Source organism: Oncorhynchus clarkii, chromosome 29 (genome assembly GCF_045791955.1).
Source record: "Oncorhynchus clarkii lewisi isolate Uvic-CL-2024 chromosome 29, UVic_Ocla_1.0, whole genome shotgun sequence".
Taxonomy (NCBI): Eukaryota; Metazoa; Chordata; class Actinopteri; order Salmoniformes; family Salmonidae; genus Oncorhynchus; species Oncorhynchus clarkii.
The window spans coordinates 38,410,751-38,434,681 of NC_092175.1; the positions used below are offsets into that span (position 1 = coordinate 38,410,751).

Below are 23,931 nucleotides of genomic sequence, written 5' to 3' on the forward strand. Positions count from 1 at the left end.
GATGTTTTTCCTTCTAGGGTGTTCTAGGGTGTTCATCTTTTTCATCCTCTAGGGTGTTCATCTTTCTAGGGTGTTTTTCCTTCTAGGGTGTTTTTCCTTCTAGGGTGTTTTTCCTTCTAGGGTGTTAATCCTTCTAGGGTGTTAATCCTTCTAGGGTGTTTTTCCTTCTGGGGTGTTTTTCCTTCTAGGGTGTTAATCCTTATAGGGTGTTTTTCCTTCTAGGGTGTTCATCCTTCTATGGTGTTTTTCCTTATAGGGTGTTAATCCTTCTAGGGTGTTTTTACTGGTTCTAATGTATTGCTTCTAATTCTGCTTGCTGAGCACTTTGTAAAACTGAGATGTAGAAAGGGTTTTATAAATAGATTTGATTTGTATTAGGGTTCTATCCAGATTTTTTATTGTGTAATTTTCTATATGGCTTTAAAGGAATATTGCCAAAATAATATAAATATTTAATTTAGAAGAAAAACAATTTTACATTTAATTGAAACAATTATTCACTATGGCAGATACAGTATATCTTACACAGCATATCAATCAAAAACAAGTCAAATAGAGATATAAATAAATAGTAACACTTCATGTTGATTGGATCGGCACCACAGCTCTCTGTGCTCTTCTTTTACGAAGCAGCTTCTTGGCCGATTCCTTAAACTCCTCTGTCTTTAGAACATATACGAAGGGGTTGAGCATGGGCGGCAGCACCAAAGTCAGGGAGAGGTTGAATATCCGAGCGTTGGTTGGTATGATTGGGTGAAGGAGGTAGGTTATATTAATAGGCAGGTAGAATATGGCTACGAGTATCAGGTGTGAGGTACACGTCTTCAAGCCTCTGACTCTGAGAGAAGGAGAGAGAGAGGGAGAGAGAATGACAGATGGAGAGAGGGAGAGAGAGAGAAGGAGAGGAGAAGTGTCAGTACAGTGAGTCATAACCTATCCAGTTCAATGGCATTCTCAATCTTTACCAGCCTTTCTCACCATAACAAGTCCATCACTCTAACATACACACACTGTACAGTCTATACAAAAGAATGTGGACACCCATTCAAATGAGTGGATTCAGCTATTTCAGCCTCACCCGTTGCTGACAGGTGTATAAAATGGAGCACACAGCCATGCAATCTCCATTAACATGCAGTGGCAGCAGTAGAATGGCCTTACTGAGGAGATCAGTGACTTCCAACATAGTACTGCCATAGGATGCCACTTCCCCAACAAGTCAGTTCATTACATGTCTGACCTGCTTAAGCCACCCAGCTGAACTGTAAGTGCTGTTAATGTGAAGTGGAAACGTCTAGGTGTCACGATCGTCGTATGAGTGAGACCAAGGCCCAGCGTAGTAATGAATGAATGAATGAATGAATGAAACACTTAACAAAACCAACAAACGACATGTGAAGCTATACAACTTAGTGCAGACAGGCAACTAAACATAGTCAAGATCCCACAACACAAATTAGGAAAATGGCTACCTAAATATGATCCCCAATCAGAGACAACGATTAACAGCTGTCTTTGATTGGGAACCATATCAGGCCAACATAGACATACAAAAACCCCTAGACATACAAAAACCCTAGACATACAAAAACTAGAGTACCCACCCTAGTCACACCCTGACCTAACCAACATATATAGAAAAACAGAGATATCTAAGGTCAGGACGTGACACTAGGAGCAACAATGACTCAGCCGCGAAGTGGTAGGCCACACAATGTCACAGAATGGGACCGACGAATGCTGAAGCATGTAGAGCGTAAAAATTGTCTGTCCTCAGTTGCACACGCTACCTAGTTTCAAACTGCCTCTGGAAGCAACGTCAGTGCAATAACTGTCTGTCAGGAGCTTCATGAAATGGATTTCAACACAATGGAGTATCCGCACACAAGCCAAAGATCACCATGCGCAATGCCACGCGTCAGCTAGAGTGGTGTAAAGCTTTCCGCCATTGGACTCATTGGAACAATGGAAACCGGCAGTCCGACGGATTAATCTGGGTTTAGCAGATGCCAGGAGAACGCTACCTGCCCCAATGCATAGTGCCAACTGTAAAGTTTGGTGAAGGAGGAATAGTGGCCTGGAGCTGTTTTTTAATGGTTCGGGCTAGGCCCCTTAGATCCAGTAAAGGGACATCTTAACTCTACAGCATTCAATGACTAACCGCCCCACATCAGTCCCCGACCTCACTAATGCTCTTGTGGCTGAATGGAAGCAAGTCCCTGCAGCAATGTTCCAACATCTAGCGGAAAGCCTTCACATAAGAGTGGATGGAGAGTGTTATAACAGCAACGGGGGGACCAACTCCAAATTAATGGCCATGATTTTGGAATGAGATGTCTGACGAGCAGTATGTGTGTCCACATACTTTTGGTCATAAGGTGTAGGTCTGAGGCAGCACAACAAGAGCTATATATTTATATTTATAATCAAAATATATATTTATATTTATAATCAAAATATATTTATATTTATAATCAAAATATATATTTATATTTATATTTATAATCAAAATATATCTTTATATTTAGAATCAAAATATATAATTATATTTATATTTATAATCAAAATATATATTTATATTTATTATCAAAATATATATTTATATTTATTATCAAAATATATATTTATATTTATAATCAAAACATATTTATAATCAAAATATATATTTATATTTATATTTATAATCAAAATATATATTTATATTTATATTTATAATCAAAATATATCTTTATATTTATAATCAAAATATATAATTATATTTATATTTATAATCAAAATATATATTTATGTTTATTATCAAAATATATATTTATATTTATTATCAAAATATATATTTATATTTATATTTATAATCAAAATATATATTTATATTTATATTTATAATCAAAATATATATTTATATTTATATTTATAATCAAAATATATATTTATATTTATAATCAAAATATATATTTATATTTATATTTATAATCAAAATATATATTTATATTTATAATCAAAATGTATATTTATATTTATCTAGTGGAAAGCCTTACGAGAATAGTGGAGGCTGTTATAGCAGCAAATGGGGGACCAACTCCATATTAATGCCCATGATTTTGGAATGAGATGTCTGATGAGCAGGTGTCCACATGCTTTTGGTCCTGTAGTGTATATCTGAGACAGCACAACAATCAGTATCAGAGCTATATGTTTAGGTATATAAACTAAATCTCTGGCTAAATCTCTGACTCTGATCAGTATGACTTCTCACCTGTCCTGGGGCAGTGTGATGGTGACCAGGGCGTGTGTGATACAGATGTATGATGATATGATGAAGACCATGGGGAAATAGAGCATTAAACAGGGGTTGAGATAAGATATTACTATGTTAGGGACCACATCAGAACAGGGGGCCGCCAGACGGAACAGGGGACCGTGGTCACAGAAGTAGCTGTTGATCACCAGAGACCTACAATACAATACATCTTCATTGTCCACATGTTACTGTGATCAACTGATCATTTATTTTTACAGCACCCGGCCCGGGATTCAAACCGGTAACCTTTTGGCAACAGGTTCACCTCCTCAGCCACCTACCGGCAGAAGGAGAGTCGGGTGATGAGGCACACAGCCAGCAACACCAGGAACACAGCAAACGCCCAGGCAGCACCCGTCAGCTGGAACATGGACCTGTGAGTCACCATCATATGGTACCTGTGTGGACAGTGGAAAGAAGCTGTTATCAGGGATTTTAGATGCAGTGTATTCATATATCAGGTTGAATTGTCAGTGAAAGCAGAAACATTATTATCACACAAGGGGCAATTATGAAGGCCTTTTGAATTGTATTTTTTGAATTATTTGTTTTGATGTATTATCTGAGACCTGAGTGGGCAGCAGATGGCCACCAGTCTGTCGTAAGAGAGGATGGTGAGGTTGAAGGACTGCATGTTGAGGAAGAGGAAGATGAAGAAGAGGCTAATGAGGCACTGGTTGTAGGAGATGAGCTGTCTGCTGAACAGGAACGTATCCAGTAGCTTGGGGACCATGGCAGTGCTCCCACACACGTCTGTGAAGGCCAGGTTGAACACAGCAATGTACTTGGGGCTGTAAGGGTAAGATCCTGACTTGATTATCTCCATGGGGAAAGGTTGTTTATGTAACAAACACAGGACAGACAATTACAGAGAAGGTAAATACAATCAATCAGTGAAGAAGTAGACAAAAAGTGGAGATCCTAAACATCTTTATCCTGTCATCTGTAATGTGTAAGTTATCAACTATAGACCATCCAGCTGAACCTAATGATGGTTTTCATTCAGAATCAACTATAGACCATCCAGCTGAACCTAATGGTGGTTTTCATTCAGAATCAACTATAGACCATCCAGCTGAACCTAATGGTGGTTTTCATTCAGAATCACTATAGACCATCCAGCTGACTTAATGGAGGTTTTCGTTTAGATGCCTTATTGAGAGGCAGGCCGGTAACCAGGGATACAGTTGAAATCCTGAGCTGATGGGGGGAATCTAAAAGGAGTGAACTAGCAGCCAGAGCCCCTGTGCTGCTTCAGCTTGTGTTGTGTGTGTTGTGGTTCATCTGGTTGGGTTCTGGAACTGCAAAAATACAGTCCAATAAAGGTAGAATTATGCTGTATTATTACCACTGAGATAAAAGAGGACTGATTACCTGTGGAGACTGTTGTCCATGTAGATAACCATCATGACGAAGGTGTTGCCCACCTAGACCCAATACACACACACACACACACGCACACAGGAGAAAACATGAACCACAATGTAAATAGAGGTAAATTCATTTTTCACTTTTCATTTTTCACCTGTTGACTATGGGTGACCCCCAGCTGAATTGTTACTGCACCATATCAGGTTTTCTTAAGTAAATCAAAATGTGTGCTTTCAATTGGAAAGTGAAATAGTTAATTTGTTAATTTCAAAGTTAATTTGTCACATTCCTTGAATACAACATGTGTAGACCTTACAATGAAATGTTTACTTACAGGCTCAACTAGCTGGCCCTGGCCGTACGTAACACCCTGGACCAGAGCTAGTTAGTAACAGACTGTAACAGAGCTATTTAGTAACAGCCTGGACCAGAGCTAGTTTTTAACAGCGTAGACCCGAGCTATTTTGTAACAGCGTAGACCTGAGCTATGGACTAACCAGAGAGATGATGTATACGAAGCAGAGGAAGATGTAATAGTACTTCATGTGGGGGATGTCGATGAAACCACTGATGAAGAAGTAAGGGGGTCGGATAATGGGGTCAATGTTCTCTGTCTGGTTAGGGTCAGAGGTCAGGTAACTCATCCTGACTGGTGGTGTTATCAGTGATTCCTCCTGGCTCGTAATAATCTGTGGAAATATAAAATAAATACATTACTGTTTTTTAATTTGCCTGTTGAGACATTGCAATGGGTGAAACATCATCAATAGAAAGGCAAATATCCAAGTTCATTTGTCTATTTTTTTTTGTTATCATATTTAAAACCAAAAAAAGAAGAATACAATTATTTTATCTGACAACAAAGTACAAAATAGAATCCATTTGACTTTTACCTCAGATACAGTTAAACAATTCTAATGAATAATCCAGGGAATAGCACTGGAAAGGTGATATTGGTTTCACGTTCCCTCCATTAGAATAACTCTTACCTGTTGAACCCTCATACTGTATAGTCTAACATGGTACAACTACATACTGCAGAAACTAAGTCTTACCTCGTCTTACCACAGACTGGATCCAACTGTCTCTCTTCAGTAGTCTGGTGATGTGTGTTGGACTGAAGACCAATTTGTGGTGCTGGCTCTGAGTCCACCTCCACTGTTATACCTGCAGCCCCATGGTGAATCTGTAGTAGGATGTCCCCTGTGGACCACCGTACTTGTGTATGACATGCCTAGACTGAGTGAAGTAGATGTGTCAAAGATGAATACCCTTGCTGTTGTTGTTGTTGCTGTTGTGTGGTTGTCATAGGACACATCTCAATACCTTTCTGGAACTACCAACCACACAGGCTGAGAAGAGAGAGGAGGGAGCTGATAGAAAGATGAGGAAAGAGAGGGGAATGAGGAGAGAGAAATAGGAGAAAGTAGAGAGAAAGAGAGGAGAAATGAGAGTGAAAGAGAAGAGAGTTGACCAAATAGGTACCATAATTGTAGAAATTTGAATAATTTAGCAGACACTCTCATCCAGTTGAGCTAATGAATTGACTTTATGACAGTGGTGTACTTAACTTTACGGTGCTCCTGTCACGTTCTGACCTTAGTTATTTTGTTATGTCTTTGTTTTAGTATGGTCAGGGTGTGAGTTGGGTGGGTTGTCTATGTTCTTTTTTCTATGATTTGGGATTTCTGTGTTTGGCCTGGTATGGTTCTCAATCAGAGGGAGCTGTCAATCGTTGTTCCTGATTGAGAACCATACTTAGGTAGCCTGGTTTTCAACTTTGAGTTGTGGGTGATTATTTTCTGTTATGTGTATGTCACCTCTCAGAACTGTTTCGTTTCTCCTTTGTTATTTTGTTTAGTGTTCTCGGTTTAATAAATATATGATGAACACTTATCACGCTGCGCTTTGGTCCTCACCTCATTCCAACGACGATCGTTACAGCTCCCTAAGTCGTTTTTGAGGATATTTGTACTTTACTTTATTATTTATATTTTTAACTACTTTTATTTCTACTTCACTGCATTCCAAACTTCTTCTGGATTGGTTTGTCCCCTGCGGAACGGTTGAGCTAACGTAGGCTAATGCGATTAGCATGATTAAGTAAAAACAGAATTTCCCAGGACAAAGACATATCTGATATTGGCAGAAAACTTAAATTCTTGAAAGCTGGGATTTACTTCAATGTGCGTTCACCCTATTGCATCCACCTATCAAGTTGTTTCAGAGTGCCTAGTGAGGAGGGGTTAGGGATTCTTCTGGACAGGACCTAAATATATTGGCCTAATAACCACATGCCCTAGAGATATGCCTTATTGGAACAGTGGTTTGAATGATCATTGGTGCTGGTGGCCTGGGTTCGCGACGCTCTAGGGGAGTCACCCTACTGTCACATATGTAAAAGGTCGGACCCTTTTTTTTTTAAAATGTTTGCCTAAAATTACATACCCCAATCTAACTGCCTATAGCTCAGGACCTGAAGCAAGGATATGCATATTCTTTATACCATTTGAAAGGAAAATCATGGAAGTTTGTGGAAATGTGAAATTAATGTAGGAAAATGTAAAGCATTAGATCTGGTAAAAGATAATACAAACAAAAAAACATGCATTTCCTATATATTCTTTGATCCATCATCTTTGTAAGGCAAGAGAAAGGCCATGAAGTCACAAAGGAGTTTAGGCACAATTTAGATTTTGGCCAACAGATAGAAGTAGTGTGTGTGCAACGTTTTTGACTGTAGATCCCAGTTCCTACATTTTAATATAAATGTATAAAACATAACTATGCTAGATTTTATCTATGGGACACTCAGGATGACAAATCAGAGCAAGATTACTGAATGTAAGTACATTATTTTCTTTCAGAGGTGAATGTATCAAACCAGTTGCCGTGATAAACGTTTTTGTTGCTGTGCACTCTCCTCAAACAATAGCATGGTCTTTTTTGGTATTTTTTGCACTGTAATAGCTACTGTAAATTGGACAGTGCAGATTAACAAGAATTAATGCTTTATGCCCATATCAGACATGTCTATGTCCTGGAAAGTGGGCTGTTACTTACAACGTCATTCTAGTCACATTAGAGCATGTTCAAAACAACCGTCCTGGCATAGGGACACCGATCCCATAGAGGTTAACATTATAATATGGCAACAGTTACACCACACTTATCTGTGCTAATTAAAATGTGTTTCTCTTTGTACATTTGGGAACTTTACCGTGTTTGAGAGATGAGTGATATTGCTGCACCCAAATCAATTAGCGCATGACTTAAGCAGTCCTCCAGGACCGTTTCCAGGTATGGTCGTTTCGCTTCGTGTTTAGTAGACATATTCCCCACAAAGTGGAGTGGTCATTCGCAACGACGTGATGTGTCAATTCTGTTCAAGGTGAAAGCAGATCGACTTTTCAGATTTTGAGTGGACTTGGCTTTAACGAAGCCTTTCACCTTTTTCTTCGCAACCTTTGTATCAGAGTCTATAAAAGCCCTGGGCTTTTTATTATCTGTTCGATAATATATCAACCGGATCAGTTGGCTTCTTAGTGGAGCGAGAGAAACAATGGCCTCATTTGTCTATTATGCACACATCACTCTGAGAGCCACCAGGTGACCACTGATGCAATGTTGTCGCTCACGCTCATTTTTCAAAATAAAAGCCTGAAACTATGTCCTGTGACACTAGACACATTAGGGAAGCCATAGAAAAAGGAATCTGGTTGATATCCCTTTCACTGCTCAATAGGGACGCATAGGAATGCAGAGGTTTCTAAATAAGAGTCACTTCCTGATTGGATTTTTCTCAGGCTTTCGCCTGCAATATCAGTTCTGTTATACTCACAGACAATATTTTAGTGTTTTCTATCCTAAGCTGTCAATTATTTGCAATTCTATGCATATTCTATTATCTGGTCCTGAAAAATAGCCTGTTTACTTTGGGAACGTTATTTTTCCAAAAATGAAAATAGTGCCCCCTAGTTTCAAGAGGTTAAATTGAATGAGACGATAATCCATACAATCTTCATTGATTGGATATCATAAGTGTAAACAGTAGATCAAATGTTGGGAACATTCAACACTGTGGTGCACTTCTCCCTAAGACCGAAGCCACGTGGGATTCCCGCTGGGGCTGAGCTTCAGTCAGTACTGGATTACTGAATGGTTTTGCAAAAACTAAATTTTACTGATTGATCAATTTATTGATAAATCAGACTTGTATAGGCTATTTGGGAATTAAACTTGAATTAACCTGAGAAGTTGCTTCATCTAGGTTAGTTTGGAAAAAGTTTACAATGTCTAATTTAGAAAACTCATCAATTTGGATATTATTTAAAATATCTATTTCAGAATGTAAATTGACAGATTTACACTTATTAGTTCAATTGGATAAGACATTGATATCCGTCTGGATATCATAAGTAATGACTTGAGTGTGACCTGAATAATTCTTCATGAACGGATATTCTGGGCACACGTCATCGGTTAATAATTTCACACGCTGAAATCAAACGGAACTATCTGGAGCGGGACATCCGTTCCGCAAGGCGGAGGAATTTCAACGTAGCACAAGAAAACAAAATGGCTATTTTCCTTTGTTAGCTTTAGCATGCAAGCTAAACCCTCCTTTGTGCCTGAAAATGAATGAAAATCCTTTTACTTTATTAAAACACCGTCTCAAGTACTGCTGTGTCTGCCTCATCTTCTGGGTTCTGCCGACTATTCGTGGCTCAGTTTGCTAAGGGACTGTTTCTCACACCGGAGACCCTTGTCCGTACCCGGGTGCTGACAATAACTTGGTATATTATGTAATCTGTTTTTCAATTTTATACAGGCTGAATCAAACTGAAAGCGTAATTCTATTTTAGATTCCTCACAGGGGGCACCAATTATGTTGGGTCTTTGGCTATGCCGGATTAAGTGATATGACATGCTATTCTAAAAAATTATTTCTCCATAATTAATATCACCTGATTGAGGTAATCATGTAAATGTAATTAACTAGATAGTCGGGCACCACAAAATAATATTTATAGAGCTGTTATCTTCCGAATAAACTCTTAAAGACCTAGTTTAATATTTTACATCAATAGCAGTCAATATTAATCGTCATCTTAATTCAGTCTCATCTGAAAGTTGTAAATTCTTGGTTATCTGCACGAACCCTGGCTAACAATTTGAATCATCAATACAAAATTGGGTTTAATTATTTATTTACTAAATGCCTAACTAATCACACAGAATTACAAATACACATAATTAAATCATAACTTGATTACAAATTACGTCATAAAGGAAAACGTCCCTAGCGGGCAGACCAGATATGACAGCTTATTACCAAAAGTGAAAGAGCGGGAAGACTGAGGAACAAAGGGAAGAAGCTGTGCTATCGTAAATACAGTATATTATGCATTCTAAATTACCGCCCATTTGGAAAAGGAAAATGAAATAAATATTTACTCTGAGCTGCGCTTCGGTAGGTTGGTGGTAGATGGAAGGCCATGTTGCTCAACTGAGTCCTTTGAAGAATATCTCTGGTTGTCAATTGGATACGTTGTAGTAACGTTGTTGTGCGATAGACGGGATACTCTGTCTGCTCCTTCCTAACCTGCGTTTGCAGCTGCTGTTGCTAACGCAACGGCTAGGAGGTATCACTTCTGTAGTGAATAAGAGTTCAAAGTTCATACCATTCGCAACCAAAGCTCACGCTGATGTTGACTTCATTCTGTAGTTATTATCTGAACCATTCTGACATAGGACCGTCATCCTCGGAACAGGAGGTTACATTGTCGTCAAGGCTTTATATAGGAAGGGAGAGGAGGGCGTGTTTGAAAAGTTGTATAGTCCATGTCCCTTCACAGGGGCGGGCCACTGATTGAGCAGAGATCTCATGAAAACCCAAATCTCACATTTTAGAAGCTAAAATCACATTTCATCCCATCACAAATAATTTCATATTCAATAATTTAAATTGAACAACAATTCCATTTGAATCCGATAACTCTGATGTGTAGACTTTCCACTGTAGAGTTTGTCATCTTATCATTGATGACAATGCCTCAGATGACAACCGAACTGACATCATATTCATTAAGTACCACCGCATATGTTCAGTTGGTCGGATTACCAGAATATACTTAATTTCCCCTCACCTTCTGATGTTCCCAGAATCTATGTTAACCAAGGGTTTTGCAAATGTAACATCAGTAGGGTAGAGAGAGGAAAAAGGGGGAAAGAGGTATTTATGACTGTCATAAACCTATCCCCCAGGCCAAAGTCATGACAACGATGACACAATGGGAATAAACATGAACTACTACGCTGGTGGGGATAGACCTACTAAAACTGTGTAGCATATTATAGCTATAATTTCTTGACTTCATTATTATATCACTTTATGCAGAGGGCCTGTGGATTCATTGATAAAGAGTCAGGTTACAATCAAGCTCCTTTCTATAGATGAATCCTTCCCAACTAGCAGCAGCACCAACTTTAGTTGCACAACAACATGTTATCTCCATCAGTTCCCTTTCTGTCATTCACACATCTCTCACGTGAAACTCTTCTCACTCGCAGATGAGTATGGGAAGGGTACTTTCAGAATAAAACCGAGACATAAATTCTATATGGTGATGCCATAATAAAAGTCTTGATAGACCTTACATACAGCAGTTCTGATGACTAAACTGAATACCATGGCTACACTAGTACTATTGACAATCTCTTCATGGTGTGCTTGGGGCTATGATCCTGGCCTAGTAGGCATAAGAAAGAACAAGATCCAGATCAATCTTTGCCGTGAAATAAGGAAAAGTCAAATGTACTCCGAGAGGGCTTCATCGTTGTCCAATTTTCATCCTCGTCCAATCTTAATCAGTGTTTAGACAATTAGGTGTTTGTTCAATTGGGTGTTTGTTGTGGTGTGTATCGGGGTGGTTGTGGTGTGTATCGGTGTTGTGGTGTGTATCGGTGTTATGTTGTTTATCGTTGTTGTGGTGTGTATCGTTGTTGTGGTGTGTATCATTGTTGAGGTGCGTATTGTTGTTGTGTTTTGTATCTGTATCGTGGTGTGTATCAGGTGGCTGTATTTATACATAAAAATATCAGACAGAAAAACAAATGTGTGTTTGTTATTGGGTCCTGAGTTTGCAGTCTAGGAGAAAGGCAACGCTTTATCCCCCTATGTTTATCACAATATATAGGGGTTATTGCCTAGTTAAATAAAGCGTTCTAAGGCACTGCATCTCACTGCAAGAGGCATCACTACAGTCCCTGGTTTGATTCCAGGCTGTATCACATCCGGACATGATTGGAAGTCCCATAGGGTGGCGCACAATTGGCCCAGCGTTGTCCGGGTTTGTGCGTTGTAGGCCGGCAAAGTAAATAAGAATTTGTTCTTAACTGACTTGCTTAGTTAATTGGGACTTCCAATCATGTCCTTTATTTAACTAGGCAATAACCCCTATATATTGTGATAAACATAGGGGGATAAAGCGTTGCCTTTCTCCTAGACTGCAAACTCAGGACCCAATAACAAACACACATTTGTTTTTCTGTCTGATATTTTTATGTATAAATACAGCCACCTGATACACACCACGATACATATACAGTGCCTTGCGAAAGTATTCGGCCCCCTTGAACTTTGCGACCTTTTGCCACATTTCAGGCTTCAAACATAAAGATATAAAACTGTATTTTTTTGTGAAGAATCAACAACAAGTGGGACACAATCATGAACTGGAACGACATTTATTGGATATTTCAAACTTTTTTAACAAATCAAAAACTGAAAAATTGGGCGTGCAAAATTATTCAGCCCCTTTACTTTCAGTGCAGCAAACTCTCTCCAGAAGTTCAGTGAGGATCTCTGAATGATCCAATGTTGACCTAAATGACTAATGATGATAAATACAATCCACCTGTGTGTAATCAAGTCTCCGTATAAATGCACCTGCACTGTGATAGTCTCAGAGGTCCGTTAAAAGCGCAGAGAGCATCATGAAGAACAAGGAACACACCAGGCAGGTCCGAGATACTGTTGTGAAGAAGTTTAAAGCCGGATTTGGATACAAAAAGATTTCCCAAGCTTTAAACATCCCAAGGAGCACTGTGCAAGCGATAATATTGAAATGGAAGGAGTATCAGACCACTGCAAATCTACCAAGACCTGGCCGTCCCTCTAAACTTTCAGCTCATACAAGGATAAGACTGATCAGAGATGCAGCCAAGAGGCCCATGATCACTCTGGATGAACTGCAGAGATCTACAGCTGAGGTGGGAGACTCTGTCCATAGGACAACAATCAGTCGTATATTGCACAAATCTGGCCTTTATGGAAGAGTGGCAAGAAGAAAGCCATTTCTTAAAGATATCCATAAAAAGTGTTGTTTAAAGTTTGCCACAAGCCACCTGGGAGACACACCAAACATGTGGAAGAAGGTGCTCTGGTCAGATGAAACAAAAATTGAACTTTTTGGCAACAATGCAAAACGTTATGTTTGGCGTAAAAGCAACACAGCTCATCACCCTGATCACACCATCCCCACTGTCAAACATGGTGGTGGCAGCATCATGGTTTGGGCCTGCTTTTCTTCAGCAGGGACAGGGAAGATGGTTAAAATTGATGGGAAGATGGATGGAGCCAAATACAGGACCATTCTGGAAGAAAACCTGATGGAGTCTGCAAAAGACCTGAGACTGGGACGGAGATTTGTCTTCCAACAAGACAATGATCCAAAACATAAAGCAAAATCTAGAATGGAATGGTTCAAAAATAAACATATCCAGGTGTTAGAATGGCCAAGTCAAAGTCCAGACCTGAATCCAATCGAGAATCTGTGGAAAGAACTGAAAACTGCTGTTCACAAATGCTCTCCATCCAACCTCACTGAGCTCGAGCTGTTTTGCAAGGAGGAATGGGAAAACATTTCACTCTCTCGATGTGCAAAACTGATAGAGACATACCCCAAGCGACTTACAGCTGTAATCGCAGCAAAAGGTGGCGCTACAAAGTATTAACTTAAGGGGGCTGAATAATTTTGCACGCCCAATTTTTCAGTTTTTGATTTGTTAAAAAAGTTTGAAATATTCAATAAATGTCGTTCCACTTCATGATTGTGTCCCACTTGTTGTTGATTCTTCACAAAAAAATACAGTTTTATATCTTTATGTTTGAAGCCTGAAATGTGGCAAAAGGTCGCAAAGTTCAAGGGGGCCGAATACTTTCGCAAGGCACTGTATATATATATAGTGGTCATATAATCAAATCTAGTTTATTTTTCATTTGCAAAGGTACACCGCACAAATTAAATCTAACTTGCAGGTATAACTCTCAACATTGCAACAACAATAGTAACCATTTAGATACAATAGATACAGGACAATATACAGGTGTAATAATGTAAAGTGCTAACAGAAGAAGCTGAAACTATTGGACTGTGGTTATTCAACAGAAATCCAAAATTATCTTTCTTGAAGACAAAGCAACTCTTAAAGGCAACGTAAACGCTGCTGATGTGAGCTGAATTGGAAATTATCTTTAAAATCTTTAACCACACATCAGTTCAGTTTCTGAATGAATCCAAGTCACAAAAATTAAACTTTTCTCAACCTCATTTCATCACTGCAGTTCTTTTTCTATACATTATCTGAACCAATCTCTTTCTAATCTCTTTGGTCTTCAGACAGTAGACTGTAGGATTGATCAGAGAAGGTAACAGCGTGGCCATAATCAGTAAAGCATTACGCTCCGTCAGATTCAGCATCACCCCTATCCTCGTCAACAACACAGAAACTAACTTGGGGGCAAAGTAACAGGACACCACAATGATGTGACAAATACAGGTATTAAACACCTGCACTCTGCTCTCGTTGTTAGGCAGTCTCAGTACTGTGTAGATCAGATTCACGTATGACAGCAGAATGAATATGAACTGTGCACCAATCAACCACAGACCCAGGATGGTGGGAAACATCCAATAGGGTTCAGGGTTGACACAGGCGGCTCTGACCATAGCAGGATAGTCACAGAACACATATCTAATAATGGGCTGGCAGTATGGAAGGCTGTCTGCCTGAGCTGTTAATACCCCCATGACCCCTAACCCTAACAGCCAGGTAGCTGTGATCAATAGAAAGAGCCGTGGGTTAGTCAGTATGCTGTGGTACCTAAGAGGGGCTCTGATAGCGATGGTTCGGTCCAAAGCCATCAGGGACAGCGCCAGACACTCTGTGATGTCACCCAGGTGGTAGATGTACATGCGTGATATGCAGGAGTAGTAGGAGATGGTTTTGACCTCGCCCAGCAGGACAGAGATCATGGTGGTGCTGGTGCTGGAGGTGAACATGATGTCCACCACGGCCAGGTTACAGATGAGGAGGTACATGGGCGTGTGCAGCCGTCTGTCCGTCAAAATGATGCAGATGTTGGTGCTGCTTCCCAGAAGCACAAGGAAATAGGTGATGAAGATGAGGAAGCCCAGGAGCTTCTGGTGAGAGAGGTGGTCGAAGCCTGTGATGGTAAACTCCTCCACATTTTTCCCCGTGAAATTCACTAGAAGTTCACTAAAAAACATCTTCAAGCATCAACCCTTGTGAGTTATAAAAATTAAATCACTATATTCCTATAGCTACAAATACAAATTAGTTCATTTGAAAACAGTACAACAGTACAAAAATCCAAATGTATTTGATTCTTCAAACAAAGCAGTCTCCACAATGCAATCCGTCCATAACTTGTTAAGTTGTGGACCCAATCCAAGCCCTGCAGTAGAATTTAGTGGAGCAGATTTTAAAGAGGATCAATCCACCCAGGGAGTGGCAAAAACACACATGGAGGACACAGGGGAGAGGAATCCAAAGTCATTATGCTTTGGAAAGCTTTCAAAGTTTTCTAATGAAGTAAACATGACACTACTCAAAAGTTTAAACATGAAGATATACAGTGCCGTGCAAAAGTATTCATCCCTCTTGGCATTTTTCCTATTTTGTTGCATTACAACCTGCAATTTAAATCGATTTTGGATTTGGATTTCATGTAATGTACATACACATAATAGTCCAAATTGGTGAAGTGAAATGAAAAAAAAGAATGTTTAAAAAAATTAAATAAACGTAAAAGTGGTGCGTGCATATGTATTCACCCCGCCTCAGCCCCAACCAATTACCTTCAGAAGTCACATAATTAGTTAAAGTCCACCTGTGTGCAATTTAAGTGTCACATGATATGTCACCTGATCTCAGTATATATACATACACCTGTTCTGAAAGGCCCCAGAGTCTGCAACACCACTAAGCAAGGGGCACCACCAAGCAAGCGGCACCATGAAGACCAAGGAGCTCTCCAAACAGGTCAGGGACAAAGTTGTAAAGAAGTACAGATCAGGGTTGGGTTATAAAAAAATATCAGAAACTTTGAACATCCCACAGAGAACCATATAATCCATTATTAAAAAATTGAAAGAATATGGCACCAAAACAAACCTCCCACGAGAGGGCCGCCCACCAAAACTCACAGACCAGACAAGGAGGGCATTAATCAGAGAGGAAACAAAGAGACCAAAGATAACCCTGAAGGAGCTGCCAAGCTCCACAGCAGAGATTGGCCAATCTGTTCATAGGACCACTTGTTGTACAAGAGCTAGGCTTTACGGAAAAGTGGCCAGAAAAAAAGCAATTTCTTCAAGAGAAAAATAAGAAAACACGTTTGGTGCTCACCAAGTGGCTCATGGGAGACTCCCTAAACATGTGGAAGGAGGTACTCTGGTCAGATGAGATTAAAATGTAGCTTTTTGGCCATCAAGGAAAATGCTACAGTGGGGCAAAAAAGTATTTAGTCAGCCATCAATTGTGCAAGTTCTCCCACTTAAAAACATGAGAGAGGCCTGTAATTTTCCTCAAAGGTACACTTCAACTATGACAGACAAAATGAGAAAAAAAATCCAGAAAATCACATTGTAGGATTTTTAATTAATTTATTTGCAAATTATGGTGGAATTAATTATTTGGATATAAAACACTCTGAAGTTTCTAAAACTGTTTGAATCATGTCTGTGAGTATAACAGAACTTGTGTAGCAGGCAAAACCCAGAGGACTAACTAGATTCCCCCCCCCCCTCTCAGTTCCCTATATTGTCTTTGCAATTGGATGTTTAATAGGAACCTATTTTCAGTTCCTACCGCTTCCACTGGATGTCGCCAGTCTTTGGAATACGTTTGAGGTTATTCCTTTGCGCTATGAAGAAGTAGGCCAACTCGGAACTGGGGACACTTTTGTGAGTTGCTCAAGATGTGAAAAGCAGCGCAGGTTTCTTTTCTTTCCTGTATTGAATACAGATTGCCCCGTCTACAATTTGATCGATTATTATTAACGTTTAAAAATACCTAACGTTGTATTACAAAAGTAGTTTGAAATATTTTGGCAAAGTTTATAGGCAACTTTTGAAATAGTTTGTAGTGAGGTTGTGTTTTTGTAAGCTGTCGATATATATGGACAGAATTAATCGAACAAAAGGACCAATTGTGATGTTTATGGGACCTATTGGAGTGCCAACAAAAGAAGCTCGTCAAAGGTAATGCATGTTTTATATTTTATTTCAGCGTTTTGTGTAGCGCCTGCTATGCTAGCTTCTTTGTTTACTGCTGGTGCAGATGGTGCAGGCTATCAGATAATAGCTCCTTATGCTTTCGCCGAAAAGCATTTTAAAAATCTGACATGTTGGCTGGATTCACAACAAGTGTAGCTTTAATTGATTATCTTACATGTGTGATTTAATGAAAGTTTGAATTTTATAGCATTTTATTTGAATCTGGCGCTCTGCATTTCCTCCAGCAATTGGCCAATTGAGACGTTAGCGTCTCGCCTATCCATAAGAGGTTTTAAGGGGAAACATTTAAATGTCTTGGAATGGCCTAGTCAAAGCCCAGACCTCAATCCAATTGAGAATCTGTGGTTTCATGACGTGGCCCTTTTTGGGTGGCTTCCCCCTCTCTCCCTCCAACACCCAGGTTCTGTTATCTCAGGTCATAAATTCCTGAAGGAGACTCTCCTCCTGGCCATGCAGAAAGATACACATAGAAAGAACAAAGGAACGTATTCTATATCACAGAACTTGAGAACGGAACAATATCCATGTGTAAACGGTGGGTGGAGAAGCCAGCAACGACCCGGTCCGTTTGGTTTCATGTTTGTGACCTCATGAAAGACAATACGGCCACGGCTTAGCCCACTAGGGAACCTCCCCTATCATTTCCTTGTAACCATATCTACTGTTTGTTTGTTTGTGCATTTCTCTGATTATATAGTTAGTAAATAAATGATTAAGACAATTGGTGTATGGATGATTCATCGTAAAGTCTAGGTTCATGCAGATAACCAACAATTTATGACGTTTGGAATGAGACTAACGTGAGGTAAAGAATAATTCATAAATTAGAAGACTAATTGATCAGAAACTAAAATATCTGAAGAGTTATATTAGGAAAATGATAACTTTGTAATCTGAAAATGTTCCTTGGTGCCCCAACTTCCTAGTTAATTACATTTACATAATTTGTTTAATCACGTAATAATAATTACAGAGAATTGATTTGATAAAATAAGTCTTCAATTTAATGATGACACGACAGTGGAATGACTTAAAGATTGCTGTACACCCAGTGGCTAGATGTGCCAAGCTTATAGCGACATACCCCAAGAGACTTGCGGCTGTAATTGCTGCAAAAGTATTGACTTTGGGGGGGTGAATAGTTATGCACGCTCAAGTTTTCTGTTTTCTATTTCTTGTTTGTATCTTCAAAGTGGTAGGCATGTTGTTTATTAAATCAAATGATACAACCCCCCCCAAAAAAATCTATTTTAATTCCAGGTTGTAAGGCAACAAATTAGGAAAAATTCCAAGGTGGGTGAATACTTTCGCAAGCCACTGTAAAGTCTTCTCTTCCCTGCTCTCTGTAAAGTCCACAGATAAAGTGCATGTGTGGTGCTATGCACACATTTCTATCCTTGTTTTGGCAGACACAACATAGCTGTGTTCTTCCGTACCGGAGAAGGAGAGCAAGGACCCAAGACACAGACGTCTTGCTCCAATTGGAGAGACACGCTGGTGGGCTAAAGACAGTGCCTTAAAGAAGGTCTTTGGAGCTTATAGAAATCCAGATGAGGGTCTGTATGTTGATGTCCTTCTCACTCTTTCAACCATAGAAGATCAGAAAAACATCAACACTACTGTACAGGTCAAGGCACAAAGATACATTGAGGGGTTGCTGATGTACGAAACAATACTTACAGCTCTGAATATTTTCAGGTAACCTCAGCAGTCACAAAATATCTTCAAACAAGTGGAATGGACATTCTGTCTGCACATCGTATGGTTGTGTCTACAGAGGAGAAGCTGAACTGAATGGCAAGAGATTTTGAAAAGTCAAGGCAGCTGTAGACACATTTGATCAGTGGGCCACCAGGAAGTTACAGGAACAGGTAGAGGAAACAGAGCTGGAGCTAGAGACCACTCTGCCAACAAAAAGGGCTCAAAAGTAGAAAACCATGCCTGGAGAGATGGCACAATACAAGACATTTACTGGGGCAGAGAGTGCATACAGGATTGGTGTCCATAATCATATTCTGGATACAGGTATAGATAGCATCCAATGGCGATTTCTAAGTAATGGCAATGCCCTCCGACGAACCATCAAACAGGCAAAGCGTAAATACTGGACTAAAATTTAAGCACACCCGAGAGCTTCCCAGTGACATGAGCCTACAATACTAGCTAAATAACTTCTATGCTCTATTCGAGGCAGGTAACACTGAAACATGCATGAGAGCATCAGCTGTTCCGGACGACTGTGTGATCACACTCTCCGCAGCAACAGTGAGTAAGAACTTTAACCTCTCTGATCTCCCCATCCCGGATCCGGTATCGTGAATACAGACTCAAGCTCATTACCATAACGCAACGTTAACTATTCATGAAAATCGCAAATGAAATGAAATAAATATGCCATCTCGCAAGCTTAGCCTTTTGTAAACAACACTGTCATCTCAGATTTTCAAAATATGCTTCTCAACCATAGGAAAACAATAATTTGTGTAAAAGTAGCTAGCTAGCGTAGCATTTAGCATTAGCATTAGCGTTAGCATCCAGCACGCAACATTTCAACAAAAACATAAAAGCCTTCAAATAAAATAATTTACCTTTGAAGAACTTCTGATGTTTTCAATGAGGATACTCTCAGTTAGATAGCAGATGCTCAGTTTTTCCAAAAAGATTCTTTGTGTATTAGAAATAGCTCCGTTTTATACATCACATTTGGCTACCAAAAAAAAACGAAAATTCAGTCCTCAAAACGCGAACTTTTTTCCAAAGTAACTCCATAATATCGACTGAAAACATGGCAAACGTTGTTTAGAATCAATCATCAAGGTGTTTTTCACATATCTCTTCATTGATATATCGTTCTTGGACACATGGTTTCTCCCCTATATCAAATGGAAAAGTACAAGCAGCTGGCAATTGCGCACCGAATTCCACGCAGGACACCAGGCGGACACTTGGAAAATGTAGTCTCTTATGGTCAATCTTCCAATGATTTGCCTACAAATACGTCACAATGCTGCTAAGACCTTGGGCGAACGACAGAAAGTGTAGGCTCATTCCTTGCGCAATCACAGCCATATAAGGAGACAATGGAAAACAGAGCTTCAGAAATTCTGCTAATTTCCTGGTTGATGCATCATCTTGGTTTCGCCTGTAGAATGAGTTCTGAGCACTTACAGACAAAATCTTTGCAGATTCTGAAACTTCAGAGTGTTTTCCTTCCAAAACTGTCAAGAATATGCATAGTCGAGCATCTTTTCGTGACAAAATATCGCGCTTAAAACGGGAACATTTTTTATCCAAAAATGAAATCGCGCCCCTAGAGATCTAACAGGTCAACATTCACAAGGCCACAGGGCCAGACGGATTACCAGGACGTGTACTCCGAGCATGCACTGACCAACTGGCAAGTGTCTTCACTGACATTTTCAATCTCTCATTGTCTGAGTCTGTAATACCAACATGTTTCAAGCAGACCACCATAGTCGCTATACCAAAGACTAACCTGCCTAAATGACTACCTACATTTAGCACTCATGTCTATAACCATGAAATGCTTTGGAAGGCTGGTCATGGCTCAGATCAACACCATTATCCCAGAAACTCTAGACCCACTCCAATTTACATACCGCACCAACAGATCTACAGATGATACATTCTCTATTGCACTCCACACTGCCCTTTCACACCTGGACAAAAGGAACACCTATGTGAGAATGCTATTCATTAACTACAGCTCAGCGTTCAACACCATAGCTCCAAGCTCATCACAAAGCTAAGGATCCTGGGATTAAACGCCTCCCCCTGCAACTGGATCCTGGACTTCTTGACGGGCTGCCCCTAGGTGGTAAGGGTAGGTAACAACACATCCGCCATGCTGATCCTCAACACGGGGGCCCCTCAGGGGTGGTGCTCAGCCCCCTCCTGTACCCCCTGTTCACTTATGACTGAGCCCCCTTAAGTTAATACTTTGTAGCGCCACCTTTTGCTGCGATTACAGCTGTAAGTCGCTTGGGGTATGTCTCTATCAGTTTTGCACATCGAGAGACTGACATTTTTTCCCATTCCTCCTTGCAAAACAGCTCGAGCTCAGTGAGGTTGGATGGAGAGCATTTGTGAACAGCAGTTTTCAGTTCTTTCCACAGATTCTCGATTGGATTCAGGTCTGGACTTTGACTTGGCCATTCTAACACCTGGATATGTTTATTTTTGAACCATTCCATTGTAGATTTTTCTTTATGTTTTGGATCATTGTCTTGTTGGAAGACAAATCTCCGTCCCAGTCTCAGGTCTTTTGCAGACTCCATCAGGTTTTCTTCCAGAATGGTCCTGTATTTGGCTCCATCCATCTTCCCATCAATTTTAACCATCTTCCCTGTCCCTGCTGAAGAAAAGCAGGCCCAAACCATGATGCTGCCACCACCATGTTTGACAGTGGGGATGGTGTGTTCAGGGTGATGAGCTGTGTTGCTTTTACGCCAAACATAACGTTTTGCATTGTTGCCAAAAAGTTCAATTTTGGTTTCATCTGACCAGAGCACCTTCTTCCACGTTTGGTGGCTTGTGGCAAACTTTAAACGACACTTTTTATGGATATCTTTAAGAAATGGCTTTCTTCTTGCCACTCTTCCATAAAGGACAGATTTGTGCAATATACGACTGATTGTTGTCCTATGGACAGAGTCTCCCACCTCAGCTGTAGATCTCTGCAGTTCATCCAGAGTGATCATGGGCCTCTTGGCTGCATCTCTGATCAGTCTTATCCTTGTATGAGCTGAAAGTTTAGAGGGACGGCCAGGTCTTGGTAGATTTGCAGTGGTCTGATACTCCTTCCATTTCAATATTATCGCTTGCACAGTGCTCCTTGGGATGTTTAAAGCTTGGGAAATCTTTTTGTATCCAAATCCGGCTTTAAACTTCTTCACAACAGTATCTCGGACCTGCCTGGTGTGTTCCTTGTTCTTCATGATGCTCTCTGCGCTTTTAACGGACCTCTGAGACTATCACAGTGCAGGTGCATTTATACGGAGACTTGATTACACACAGGTGGATTGTATTTATCATCATTAGTCATTTAGGTCAACATTGGCTCATTCAGAGATCCTCACTGAACTTCTGGAGAGAGTTTGCTGCACTGAAAGTAAAGGGGTTGAATAATTTTGCATGCCCAATTTTTCAGTTTTTGATTTGTTAAAAAAGTTTGAAATATCCAATAAATGTCGTTCCACTTCATGATTGTGTCCCACTTGTTGTTGATTCTTCACAAAAAAATACAGTTTTATATCTTTATGTTTGAAGCCTGAAATGTGGCAAAAGGTCGCAAAGTTCAAGGGGGCCGAATACTTTCGCAAGGCACTGTATTCGGCTATTGTGACAAATTTGATTTGATTGTTTGTATTCGGCTATTGTGACAAATACAATTTGATTTGATTGTTTGTATTCGGCTATTGTGACAAATACAATTTGATTTGATAACTTTCAGGTGTAACAGTTTCATGTAGAATAAACCGTCCTTCACATAATACTGTATAAGCAGTGTTCTGATAATATAACAATGTAGAAATATTATACCTCCCTGCATTGTGCCCATATAAGACAGGAGCTCCCTGGCATGTTTGAAGAATACACAGACTCCTCCCTCTATTGAAGACTCCATTTCAAAAGCATATCTTCAGTCCTCAATGTTTTGAAATTTGGAACAACACAAAAATAATCATAACATTTAAAACTATAGACATTTAAATATATATACAAAAATAAGACTCAAAAAAATAAAATAAAAAATAACAAAAACAAATAGAAACAAATTGTAGCATATAAATACAAATGATAAAGGGAATCAAATTATTACACTATTACCCTATTGCTAACAAAAAACACACAAATAAAACTAAATTGCACAAATCCTATATCACACAAATACACAAATAGATAACACACTTATAAAGAAGAGAACTTGATTATTACACTATTGCAATTCAAACAAGAAATACACAAAATAAATTCCACAACTAATTGCATTAGTACTGTACAAAGTTAGAGGTGTGCTATTTGATAGATTCCCCCGCTCCCCCTACCTCGGGCTTCCAGTATGGAGACCTGAGGTCAACCTACCCCCGCCCCCTCCCCATCTCATACTTCTGAGTGGGAAACCTTGCCTGCTTAGCTCACAAACTAGAATCAGGAAGCCTTCTCCGACAAGTTTCTTTGACCCACAGTCCCACACGGTGACATGATATCATTGACGTGACATGCAAATGAGCGATAGAACACCTATTGCGCAAATGTCACCATTCGGAATATTATTTTCATATATATATGTGAATACCTGTATATACAGTATATATAATATTTTGTGCAGGTACCCCATGCCTCCCCTGGCAAGATGCCGCCCTGGGCGGATGCTCATGTCGTCTATGCCTAAATCCGCCACTGGACATGTGCCAGCATGGCACTTACTGGTTGGCATCACTCACTCGGGCTAGGAGTAGTCCATTGGCATAGTAGAAAAGGGCACCTCCTTACAACGTACACTATAATCATATAGACACAGCACTGATTACATTATCAATGGTGGTTCGGTGAATTCCAGGAAAGTATTTTGACTCTTGACCAGATCCAATGTGACCAACCAAATTCCAGTGTCCTCCATTACTCTGAAGTGGG

At 39.7% G+C, this 23,931-nt stretch overlaps 2 protein-coding genes across 2 annotated transcripts; both read right to left on the reverse strand.

Annotated features, from left to right (window-relative positions):
* Positions 1–579: 579 nt before the first annotated feature.
* LOC139388112 (olfactory receptor 1F1-like) lies at positions 580–5,313 on the reverse strand. The gene is made up of 6 exons (XM_071134684.1): positions 5,167–5,313; positions 4,673–4,725; positions 3,868–4,089; positions 3,580–3,696; positions 3,254–3,451; positions 580–838 (listed from the first exon to the last, which is right to left on the reverse strand). Exons 1-6 carry the CDS (start codon positions 5,311–5,313, stop codon positions 580–582), a joined length of 996 nt encoding a protein of 331 aa, XP_070990785.1.
* An 8,967-nt stretch (positions 5,314–14,280) lies between these two features.
* LOC139388623 (olfactory receptor 10G4-like) lies at positions 14,281–15,243 on the reverse strand. Its single transcript, XM_071135393.1, has one exon. The coding sequence runs from the start codon at positions 15,241–15,243 to the stop codon at positions 14,281–14,283; it is 963 nt and encodes a 320-aa protein (XP_070991494.1).
* Positions 15,244–23,931: the final 8,688 nt, after the last annotated feature.

What these genes read in the sequence shown, in the direction of transcription:
- LOC139388623 (XM_071135393.1), bottom strand. Translation starts at nt 15,243, where the DNA reads ATGTTTTTTAGTGAACTTCTAGTGAATTTCACGGGGAAAAATGTGGAG.
- LOC139388112 (XM_071134684.1), bottom strand. Translation starts at nt 5,313, where the DNA reads ATGAGTTACCTGACCTCTGACCCTAACCAGACAGAGAACATTGACCCC. An exon ending in TCGTATACATCATCTCTCTG is followed by an intron (nt 4,726 to 5,166) that starts GTTAGTCCATAG and finishes TATTGGGTCTAG; the next exon opens with GTGGGCAACACCTTCGTCAT. An exon ending in ACCCGACTCTCCTTCTGCCG is followed by an intron (nt 3,452 to 3,579) that starts GTAGGTGGCTGA and finishes ATTGTATTGTAG; the next exon opens with GTCTCTGGTGATCAACAGCT.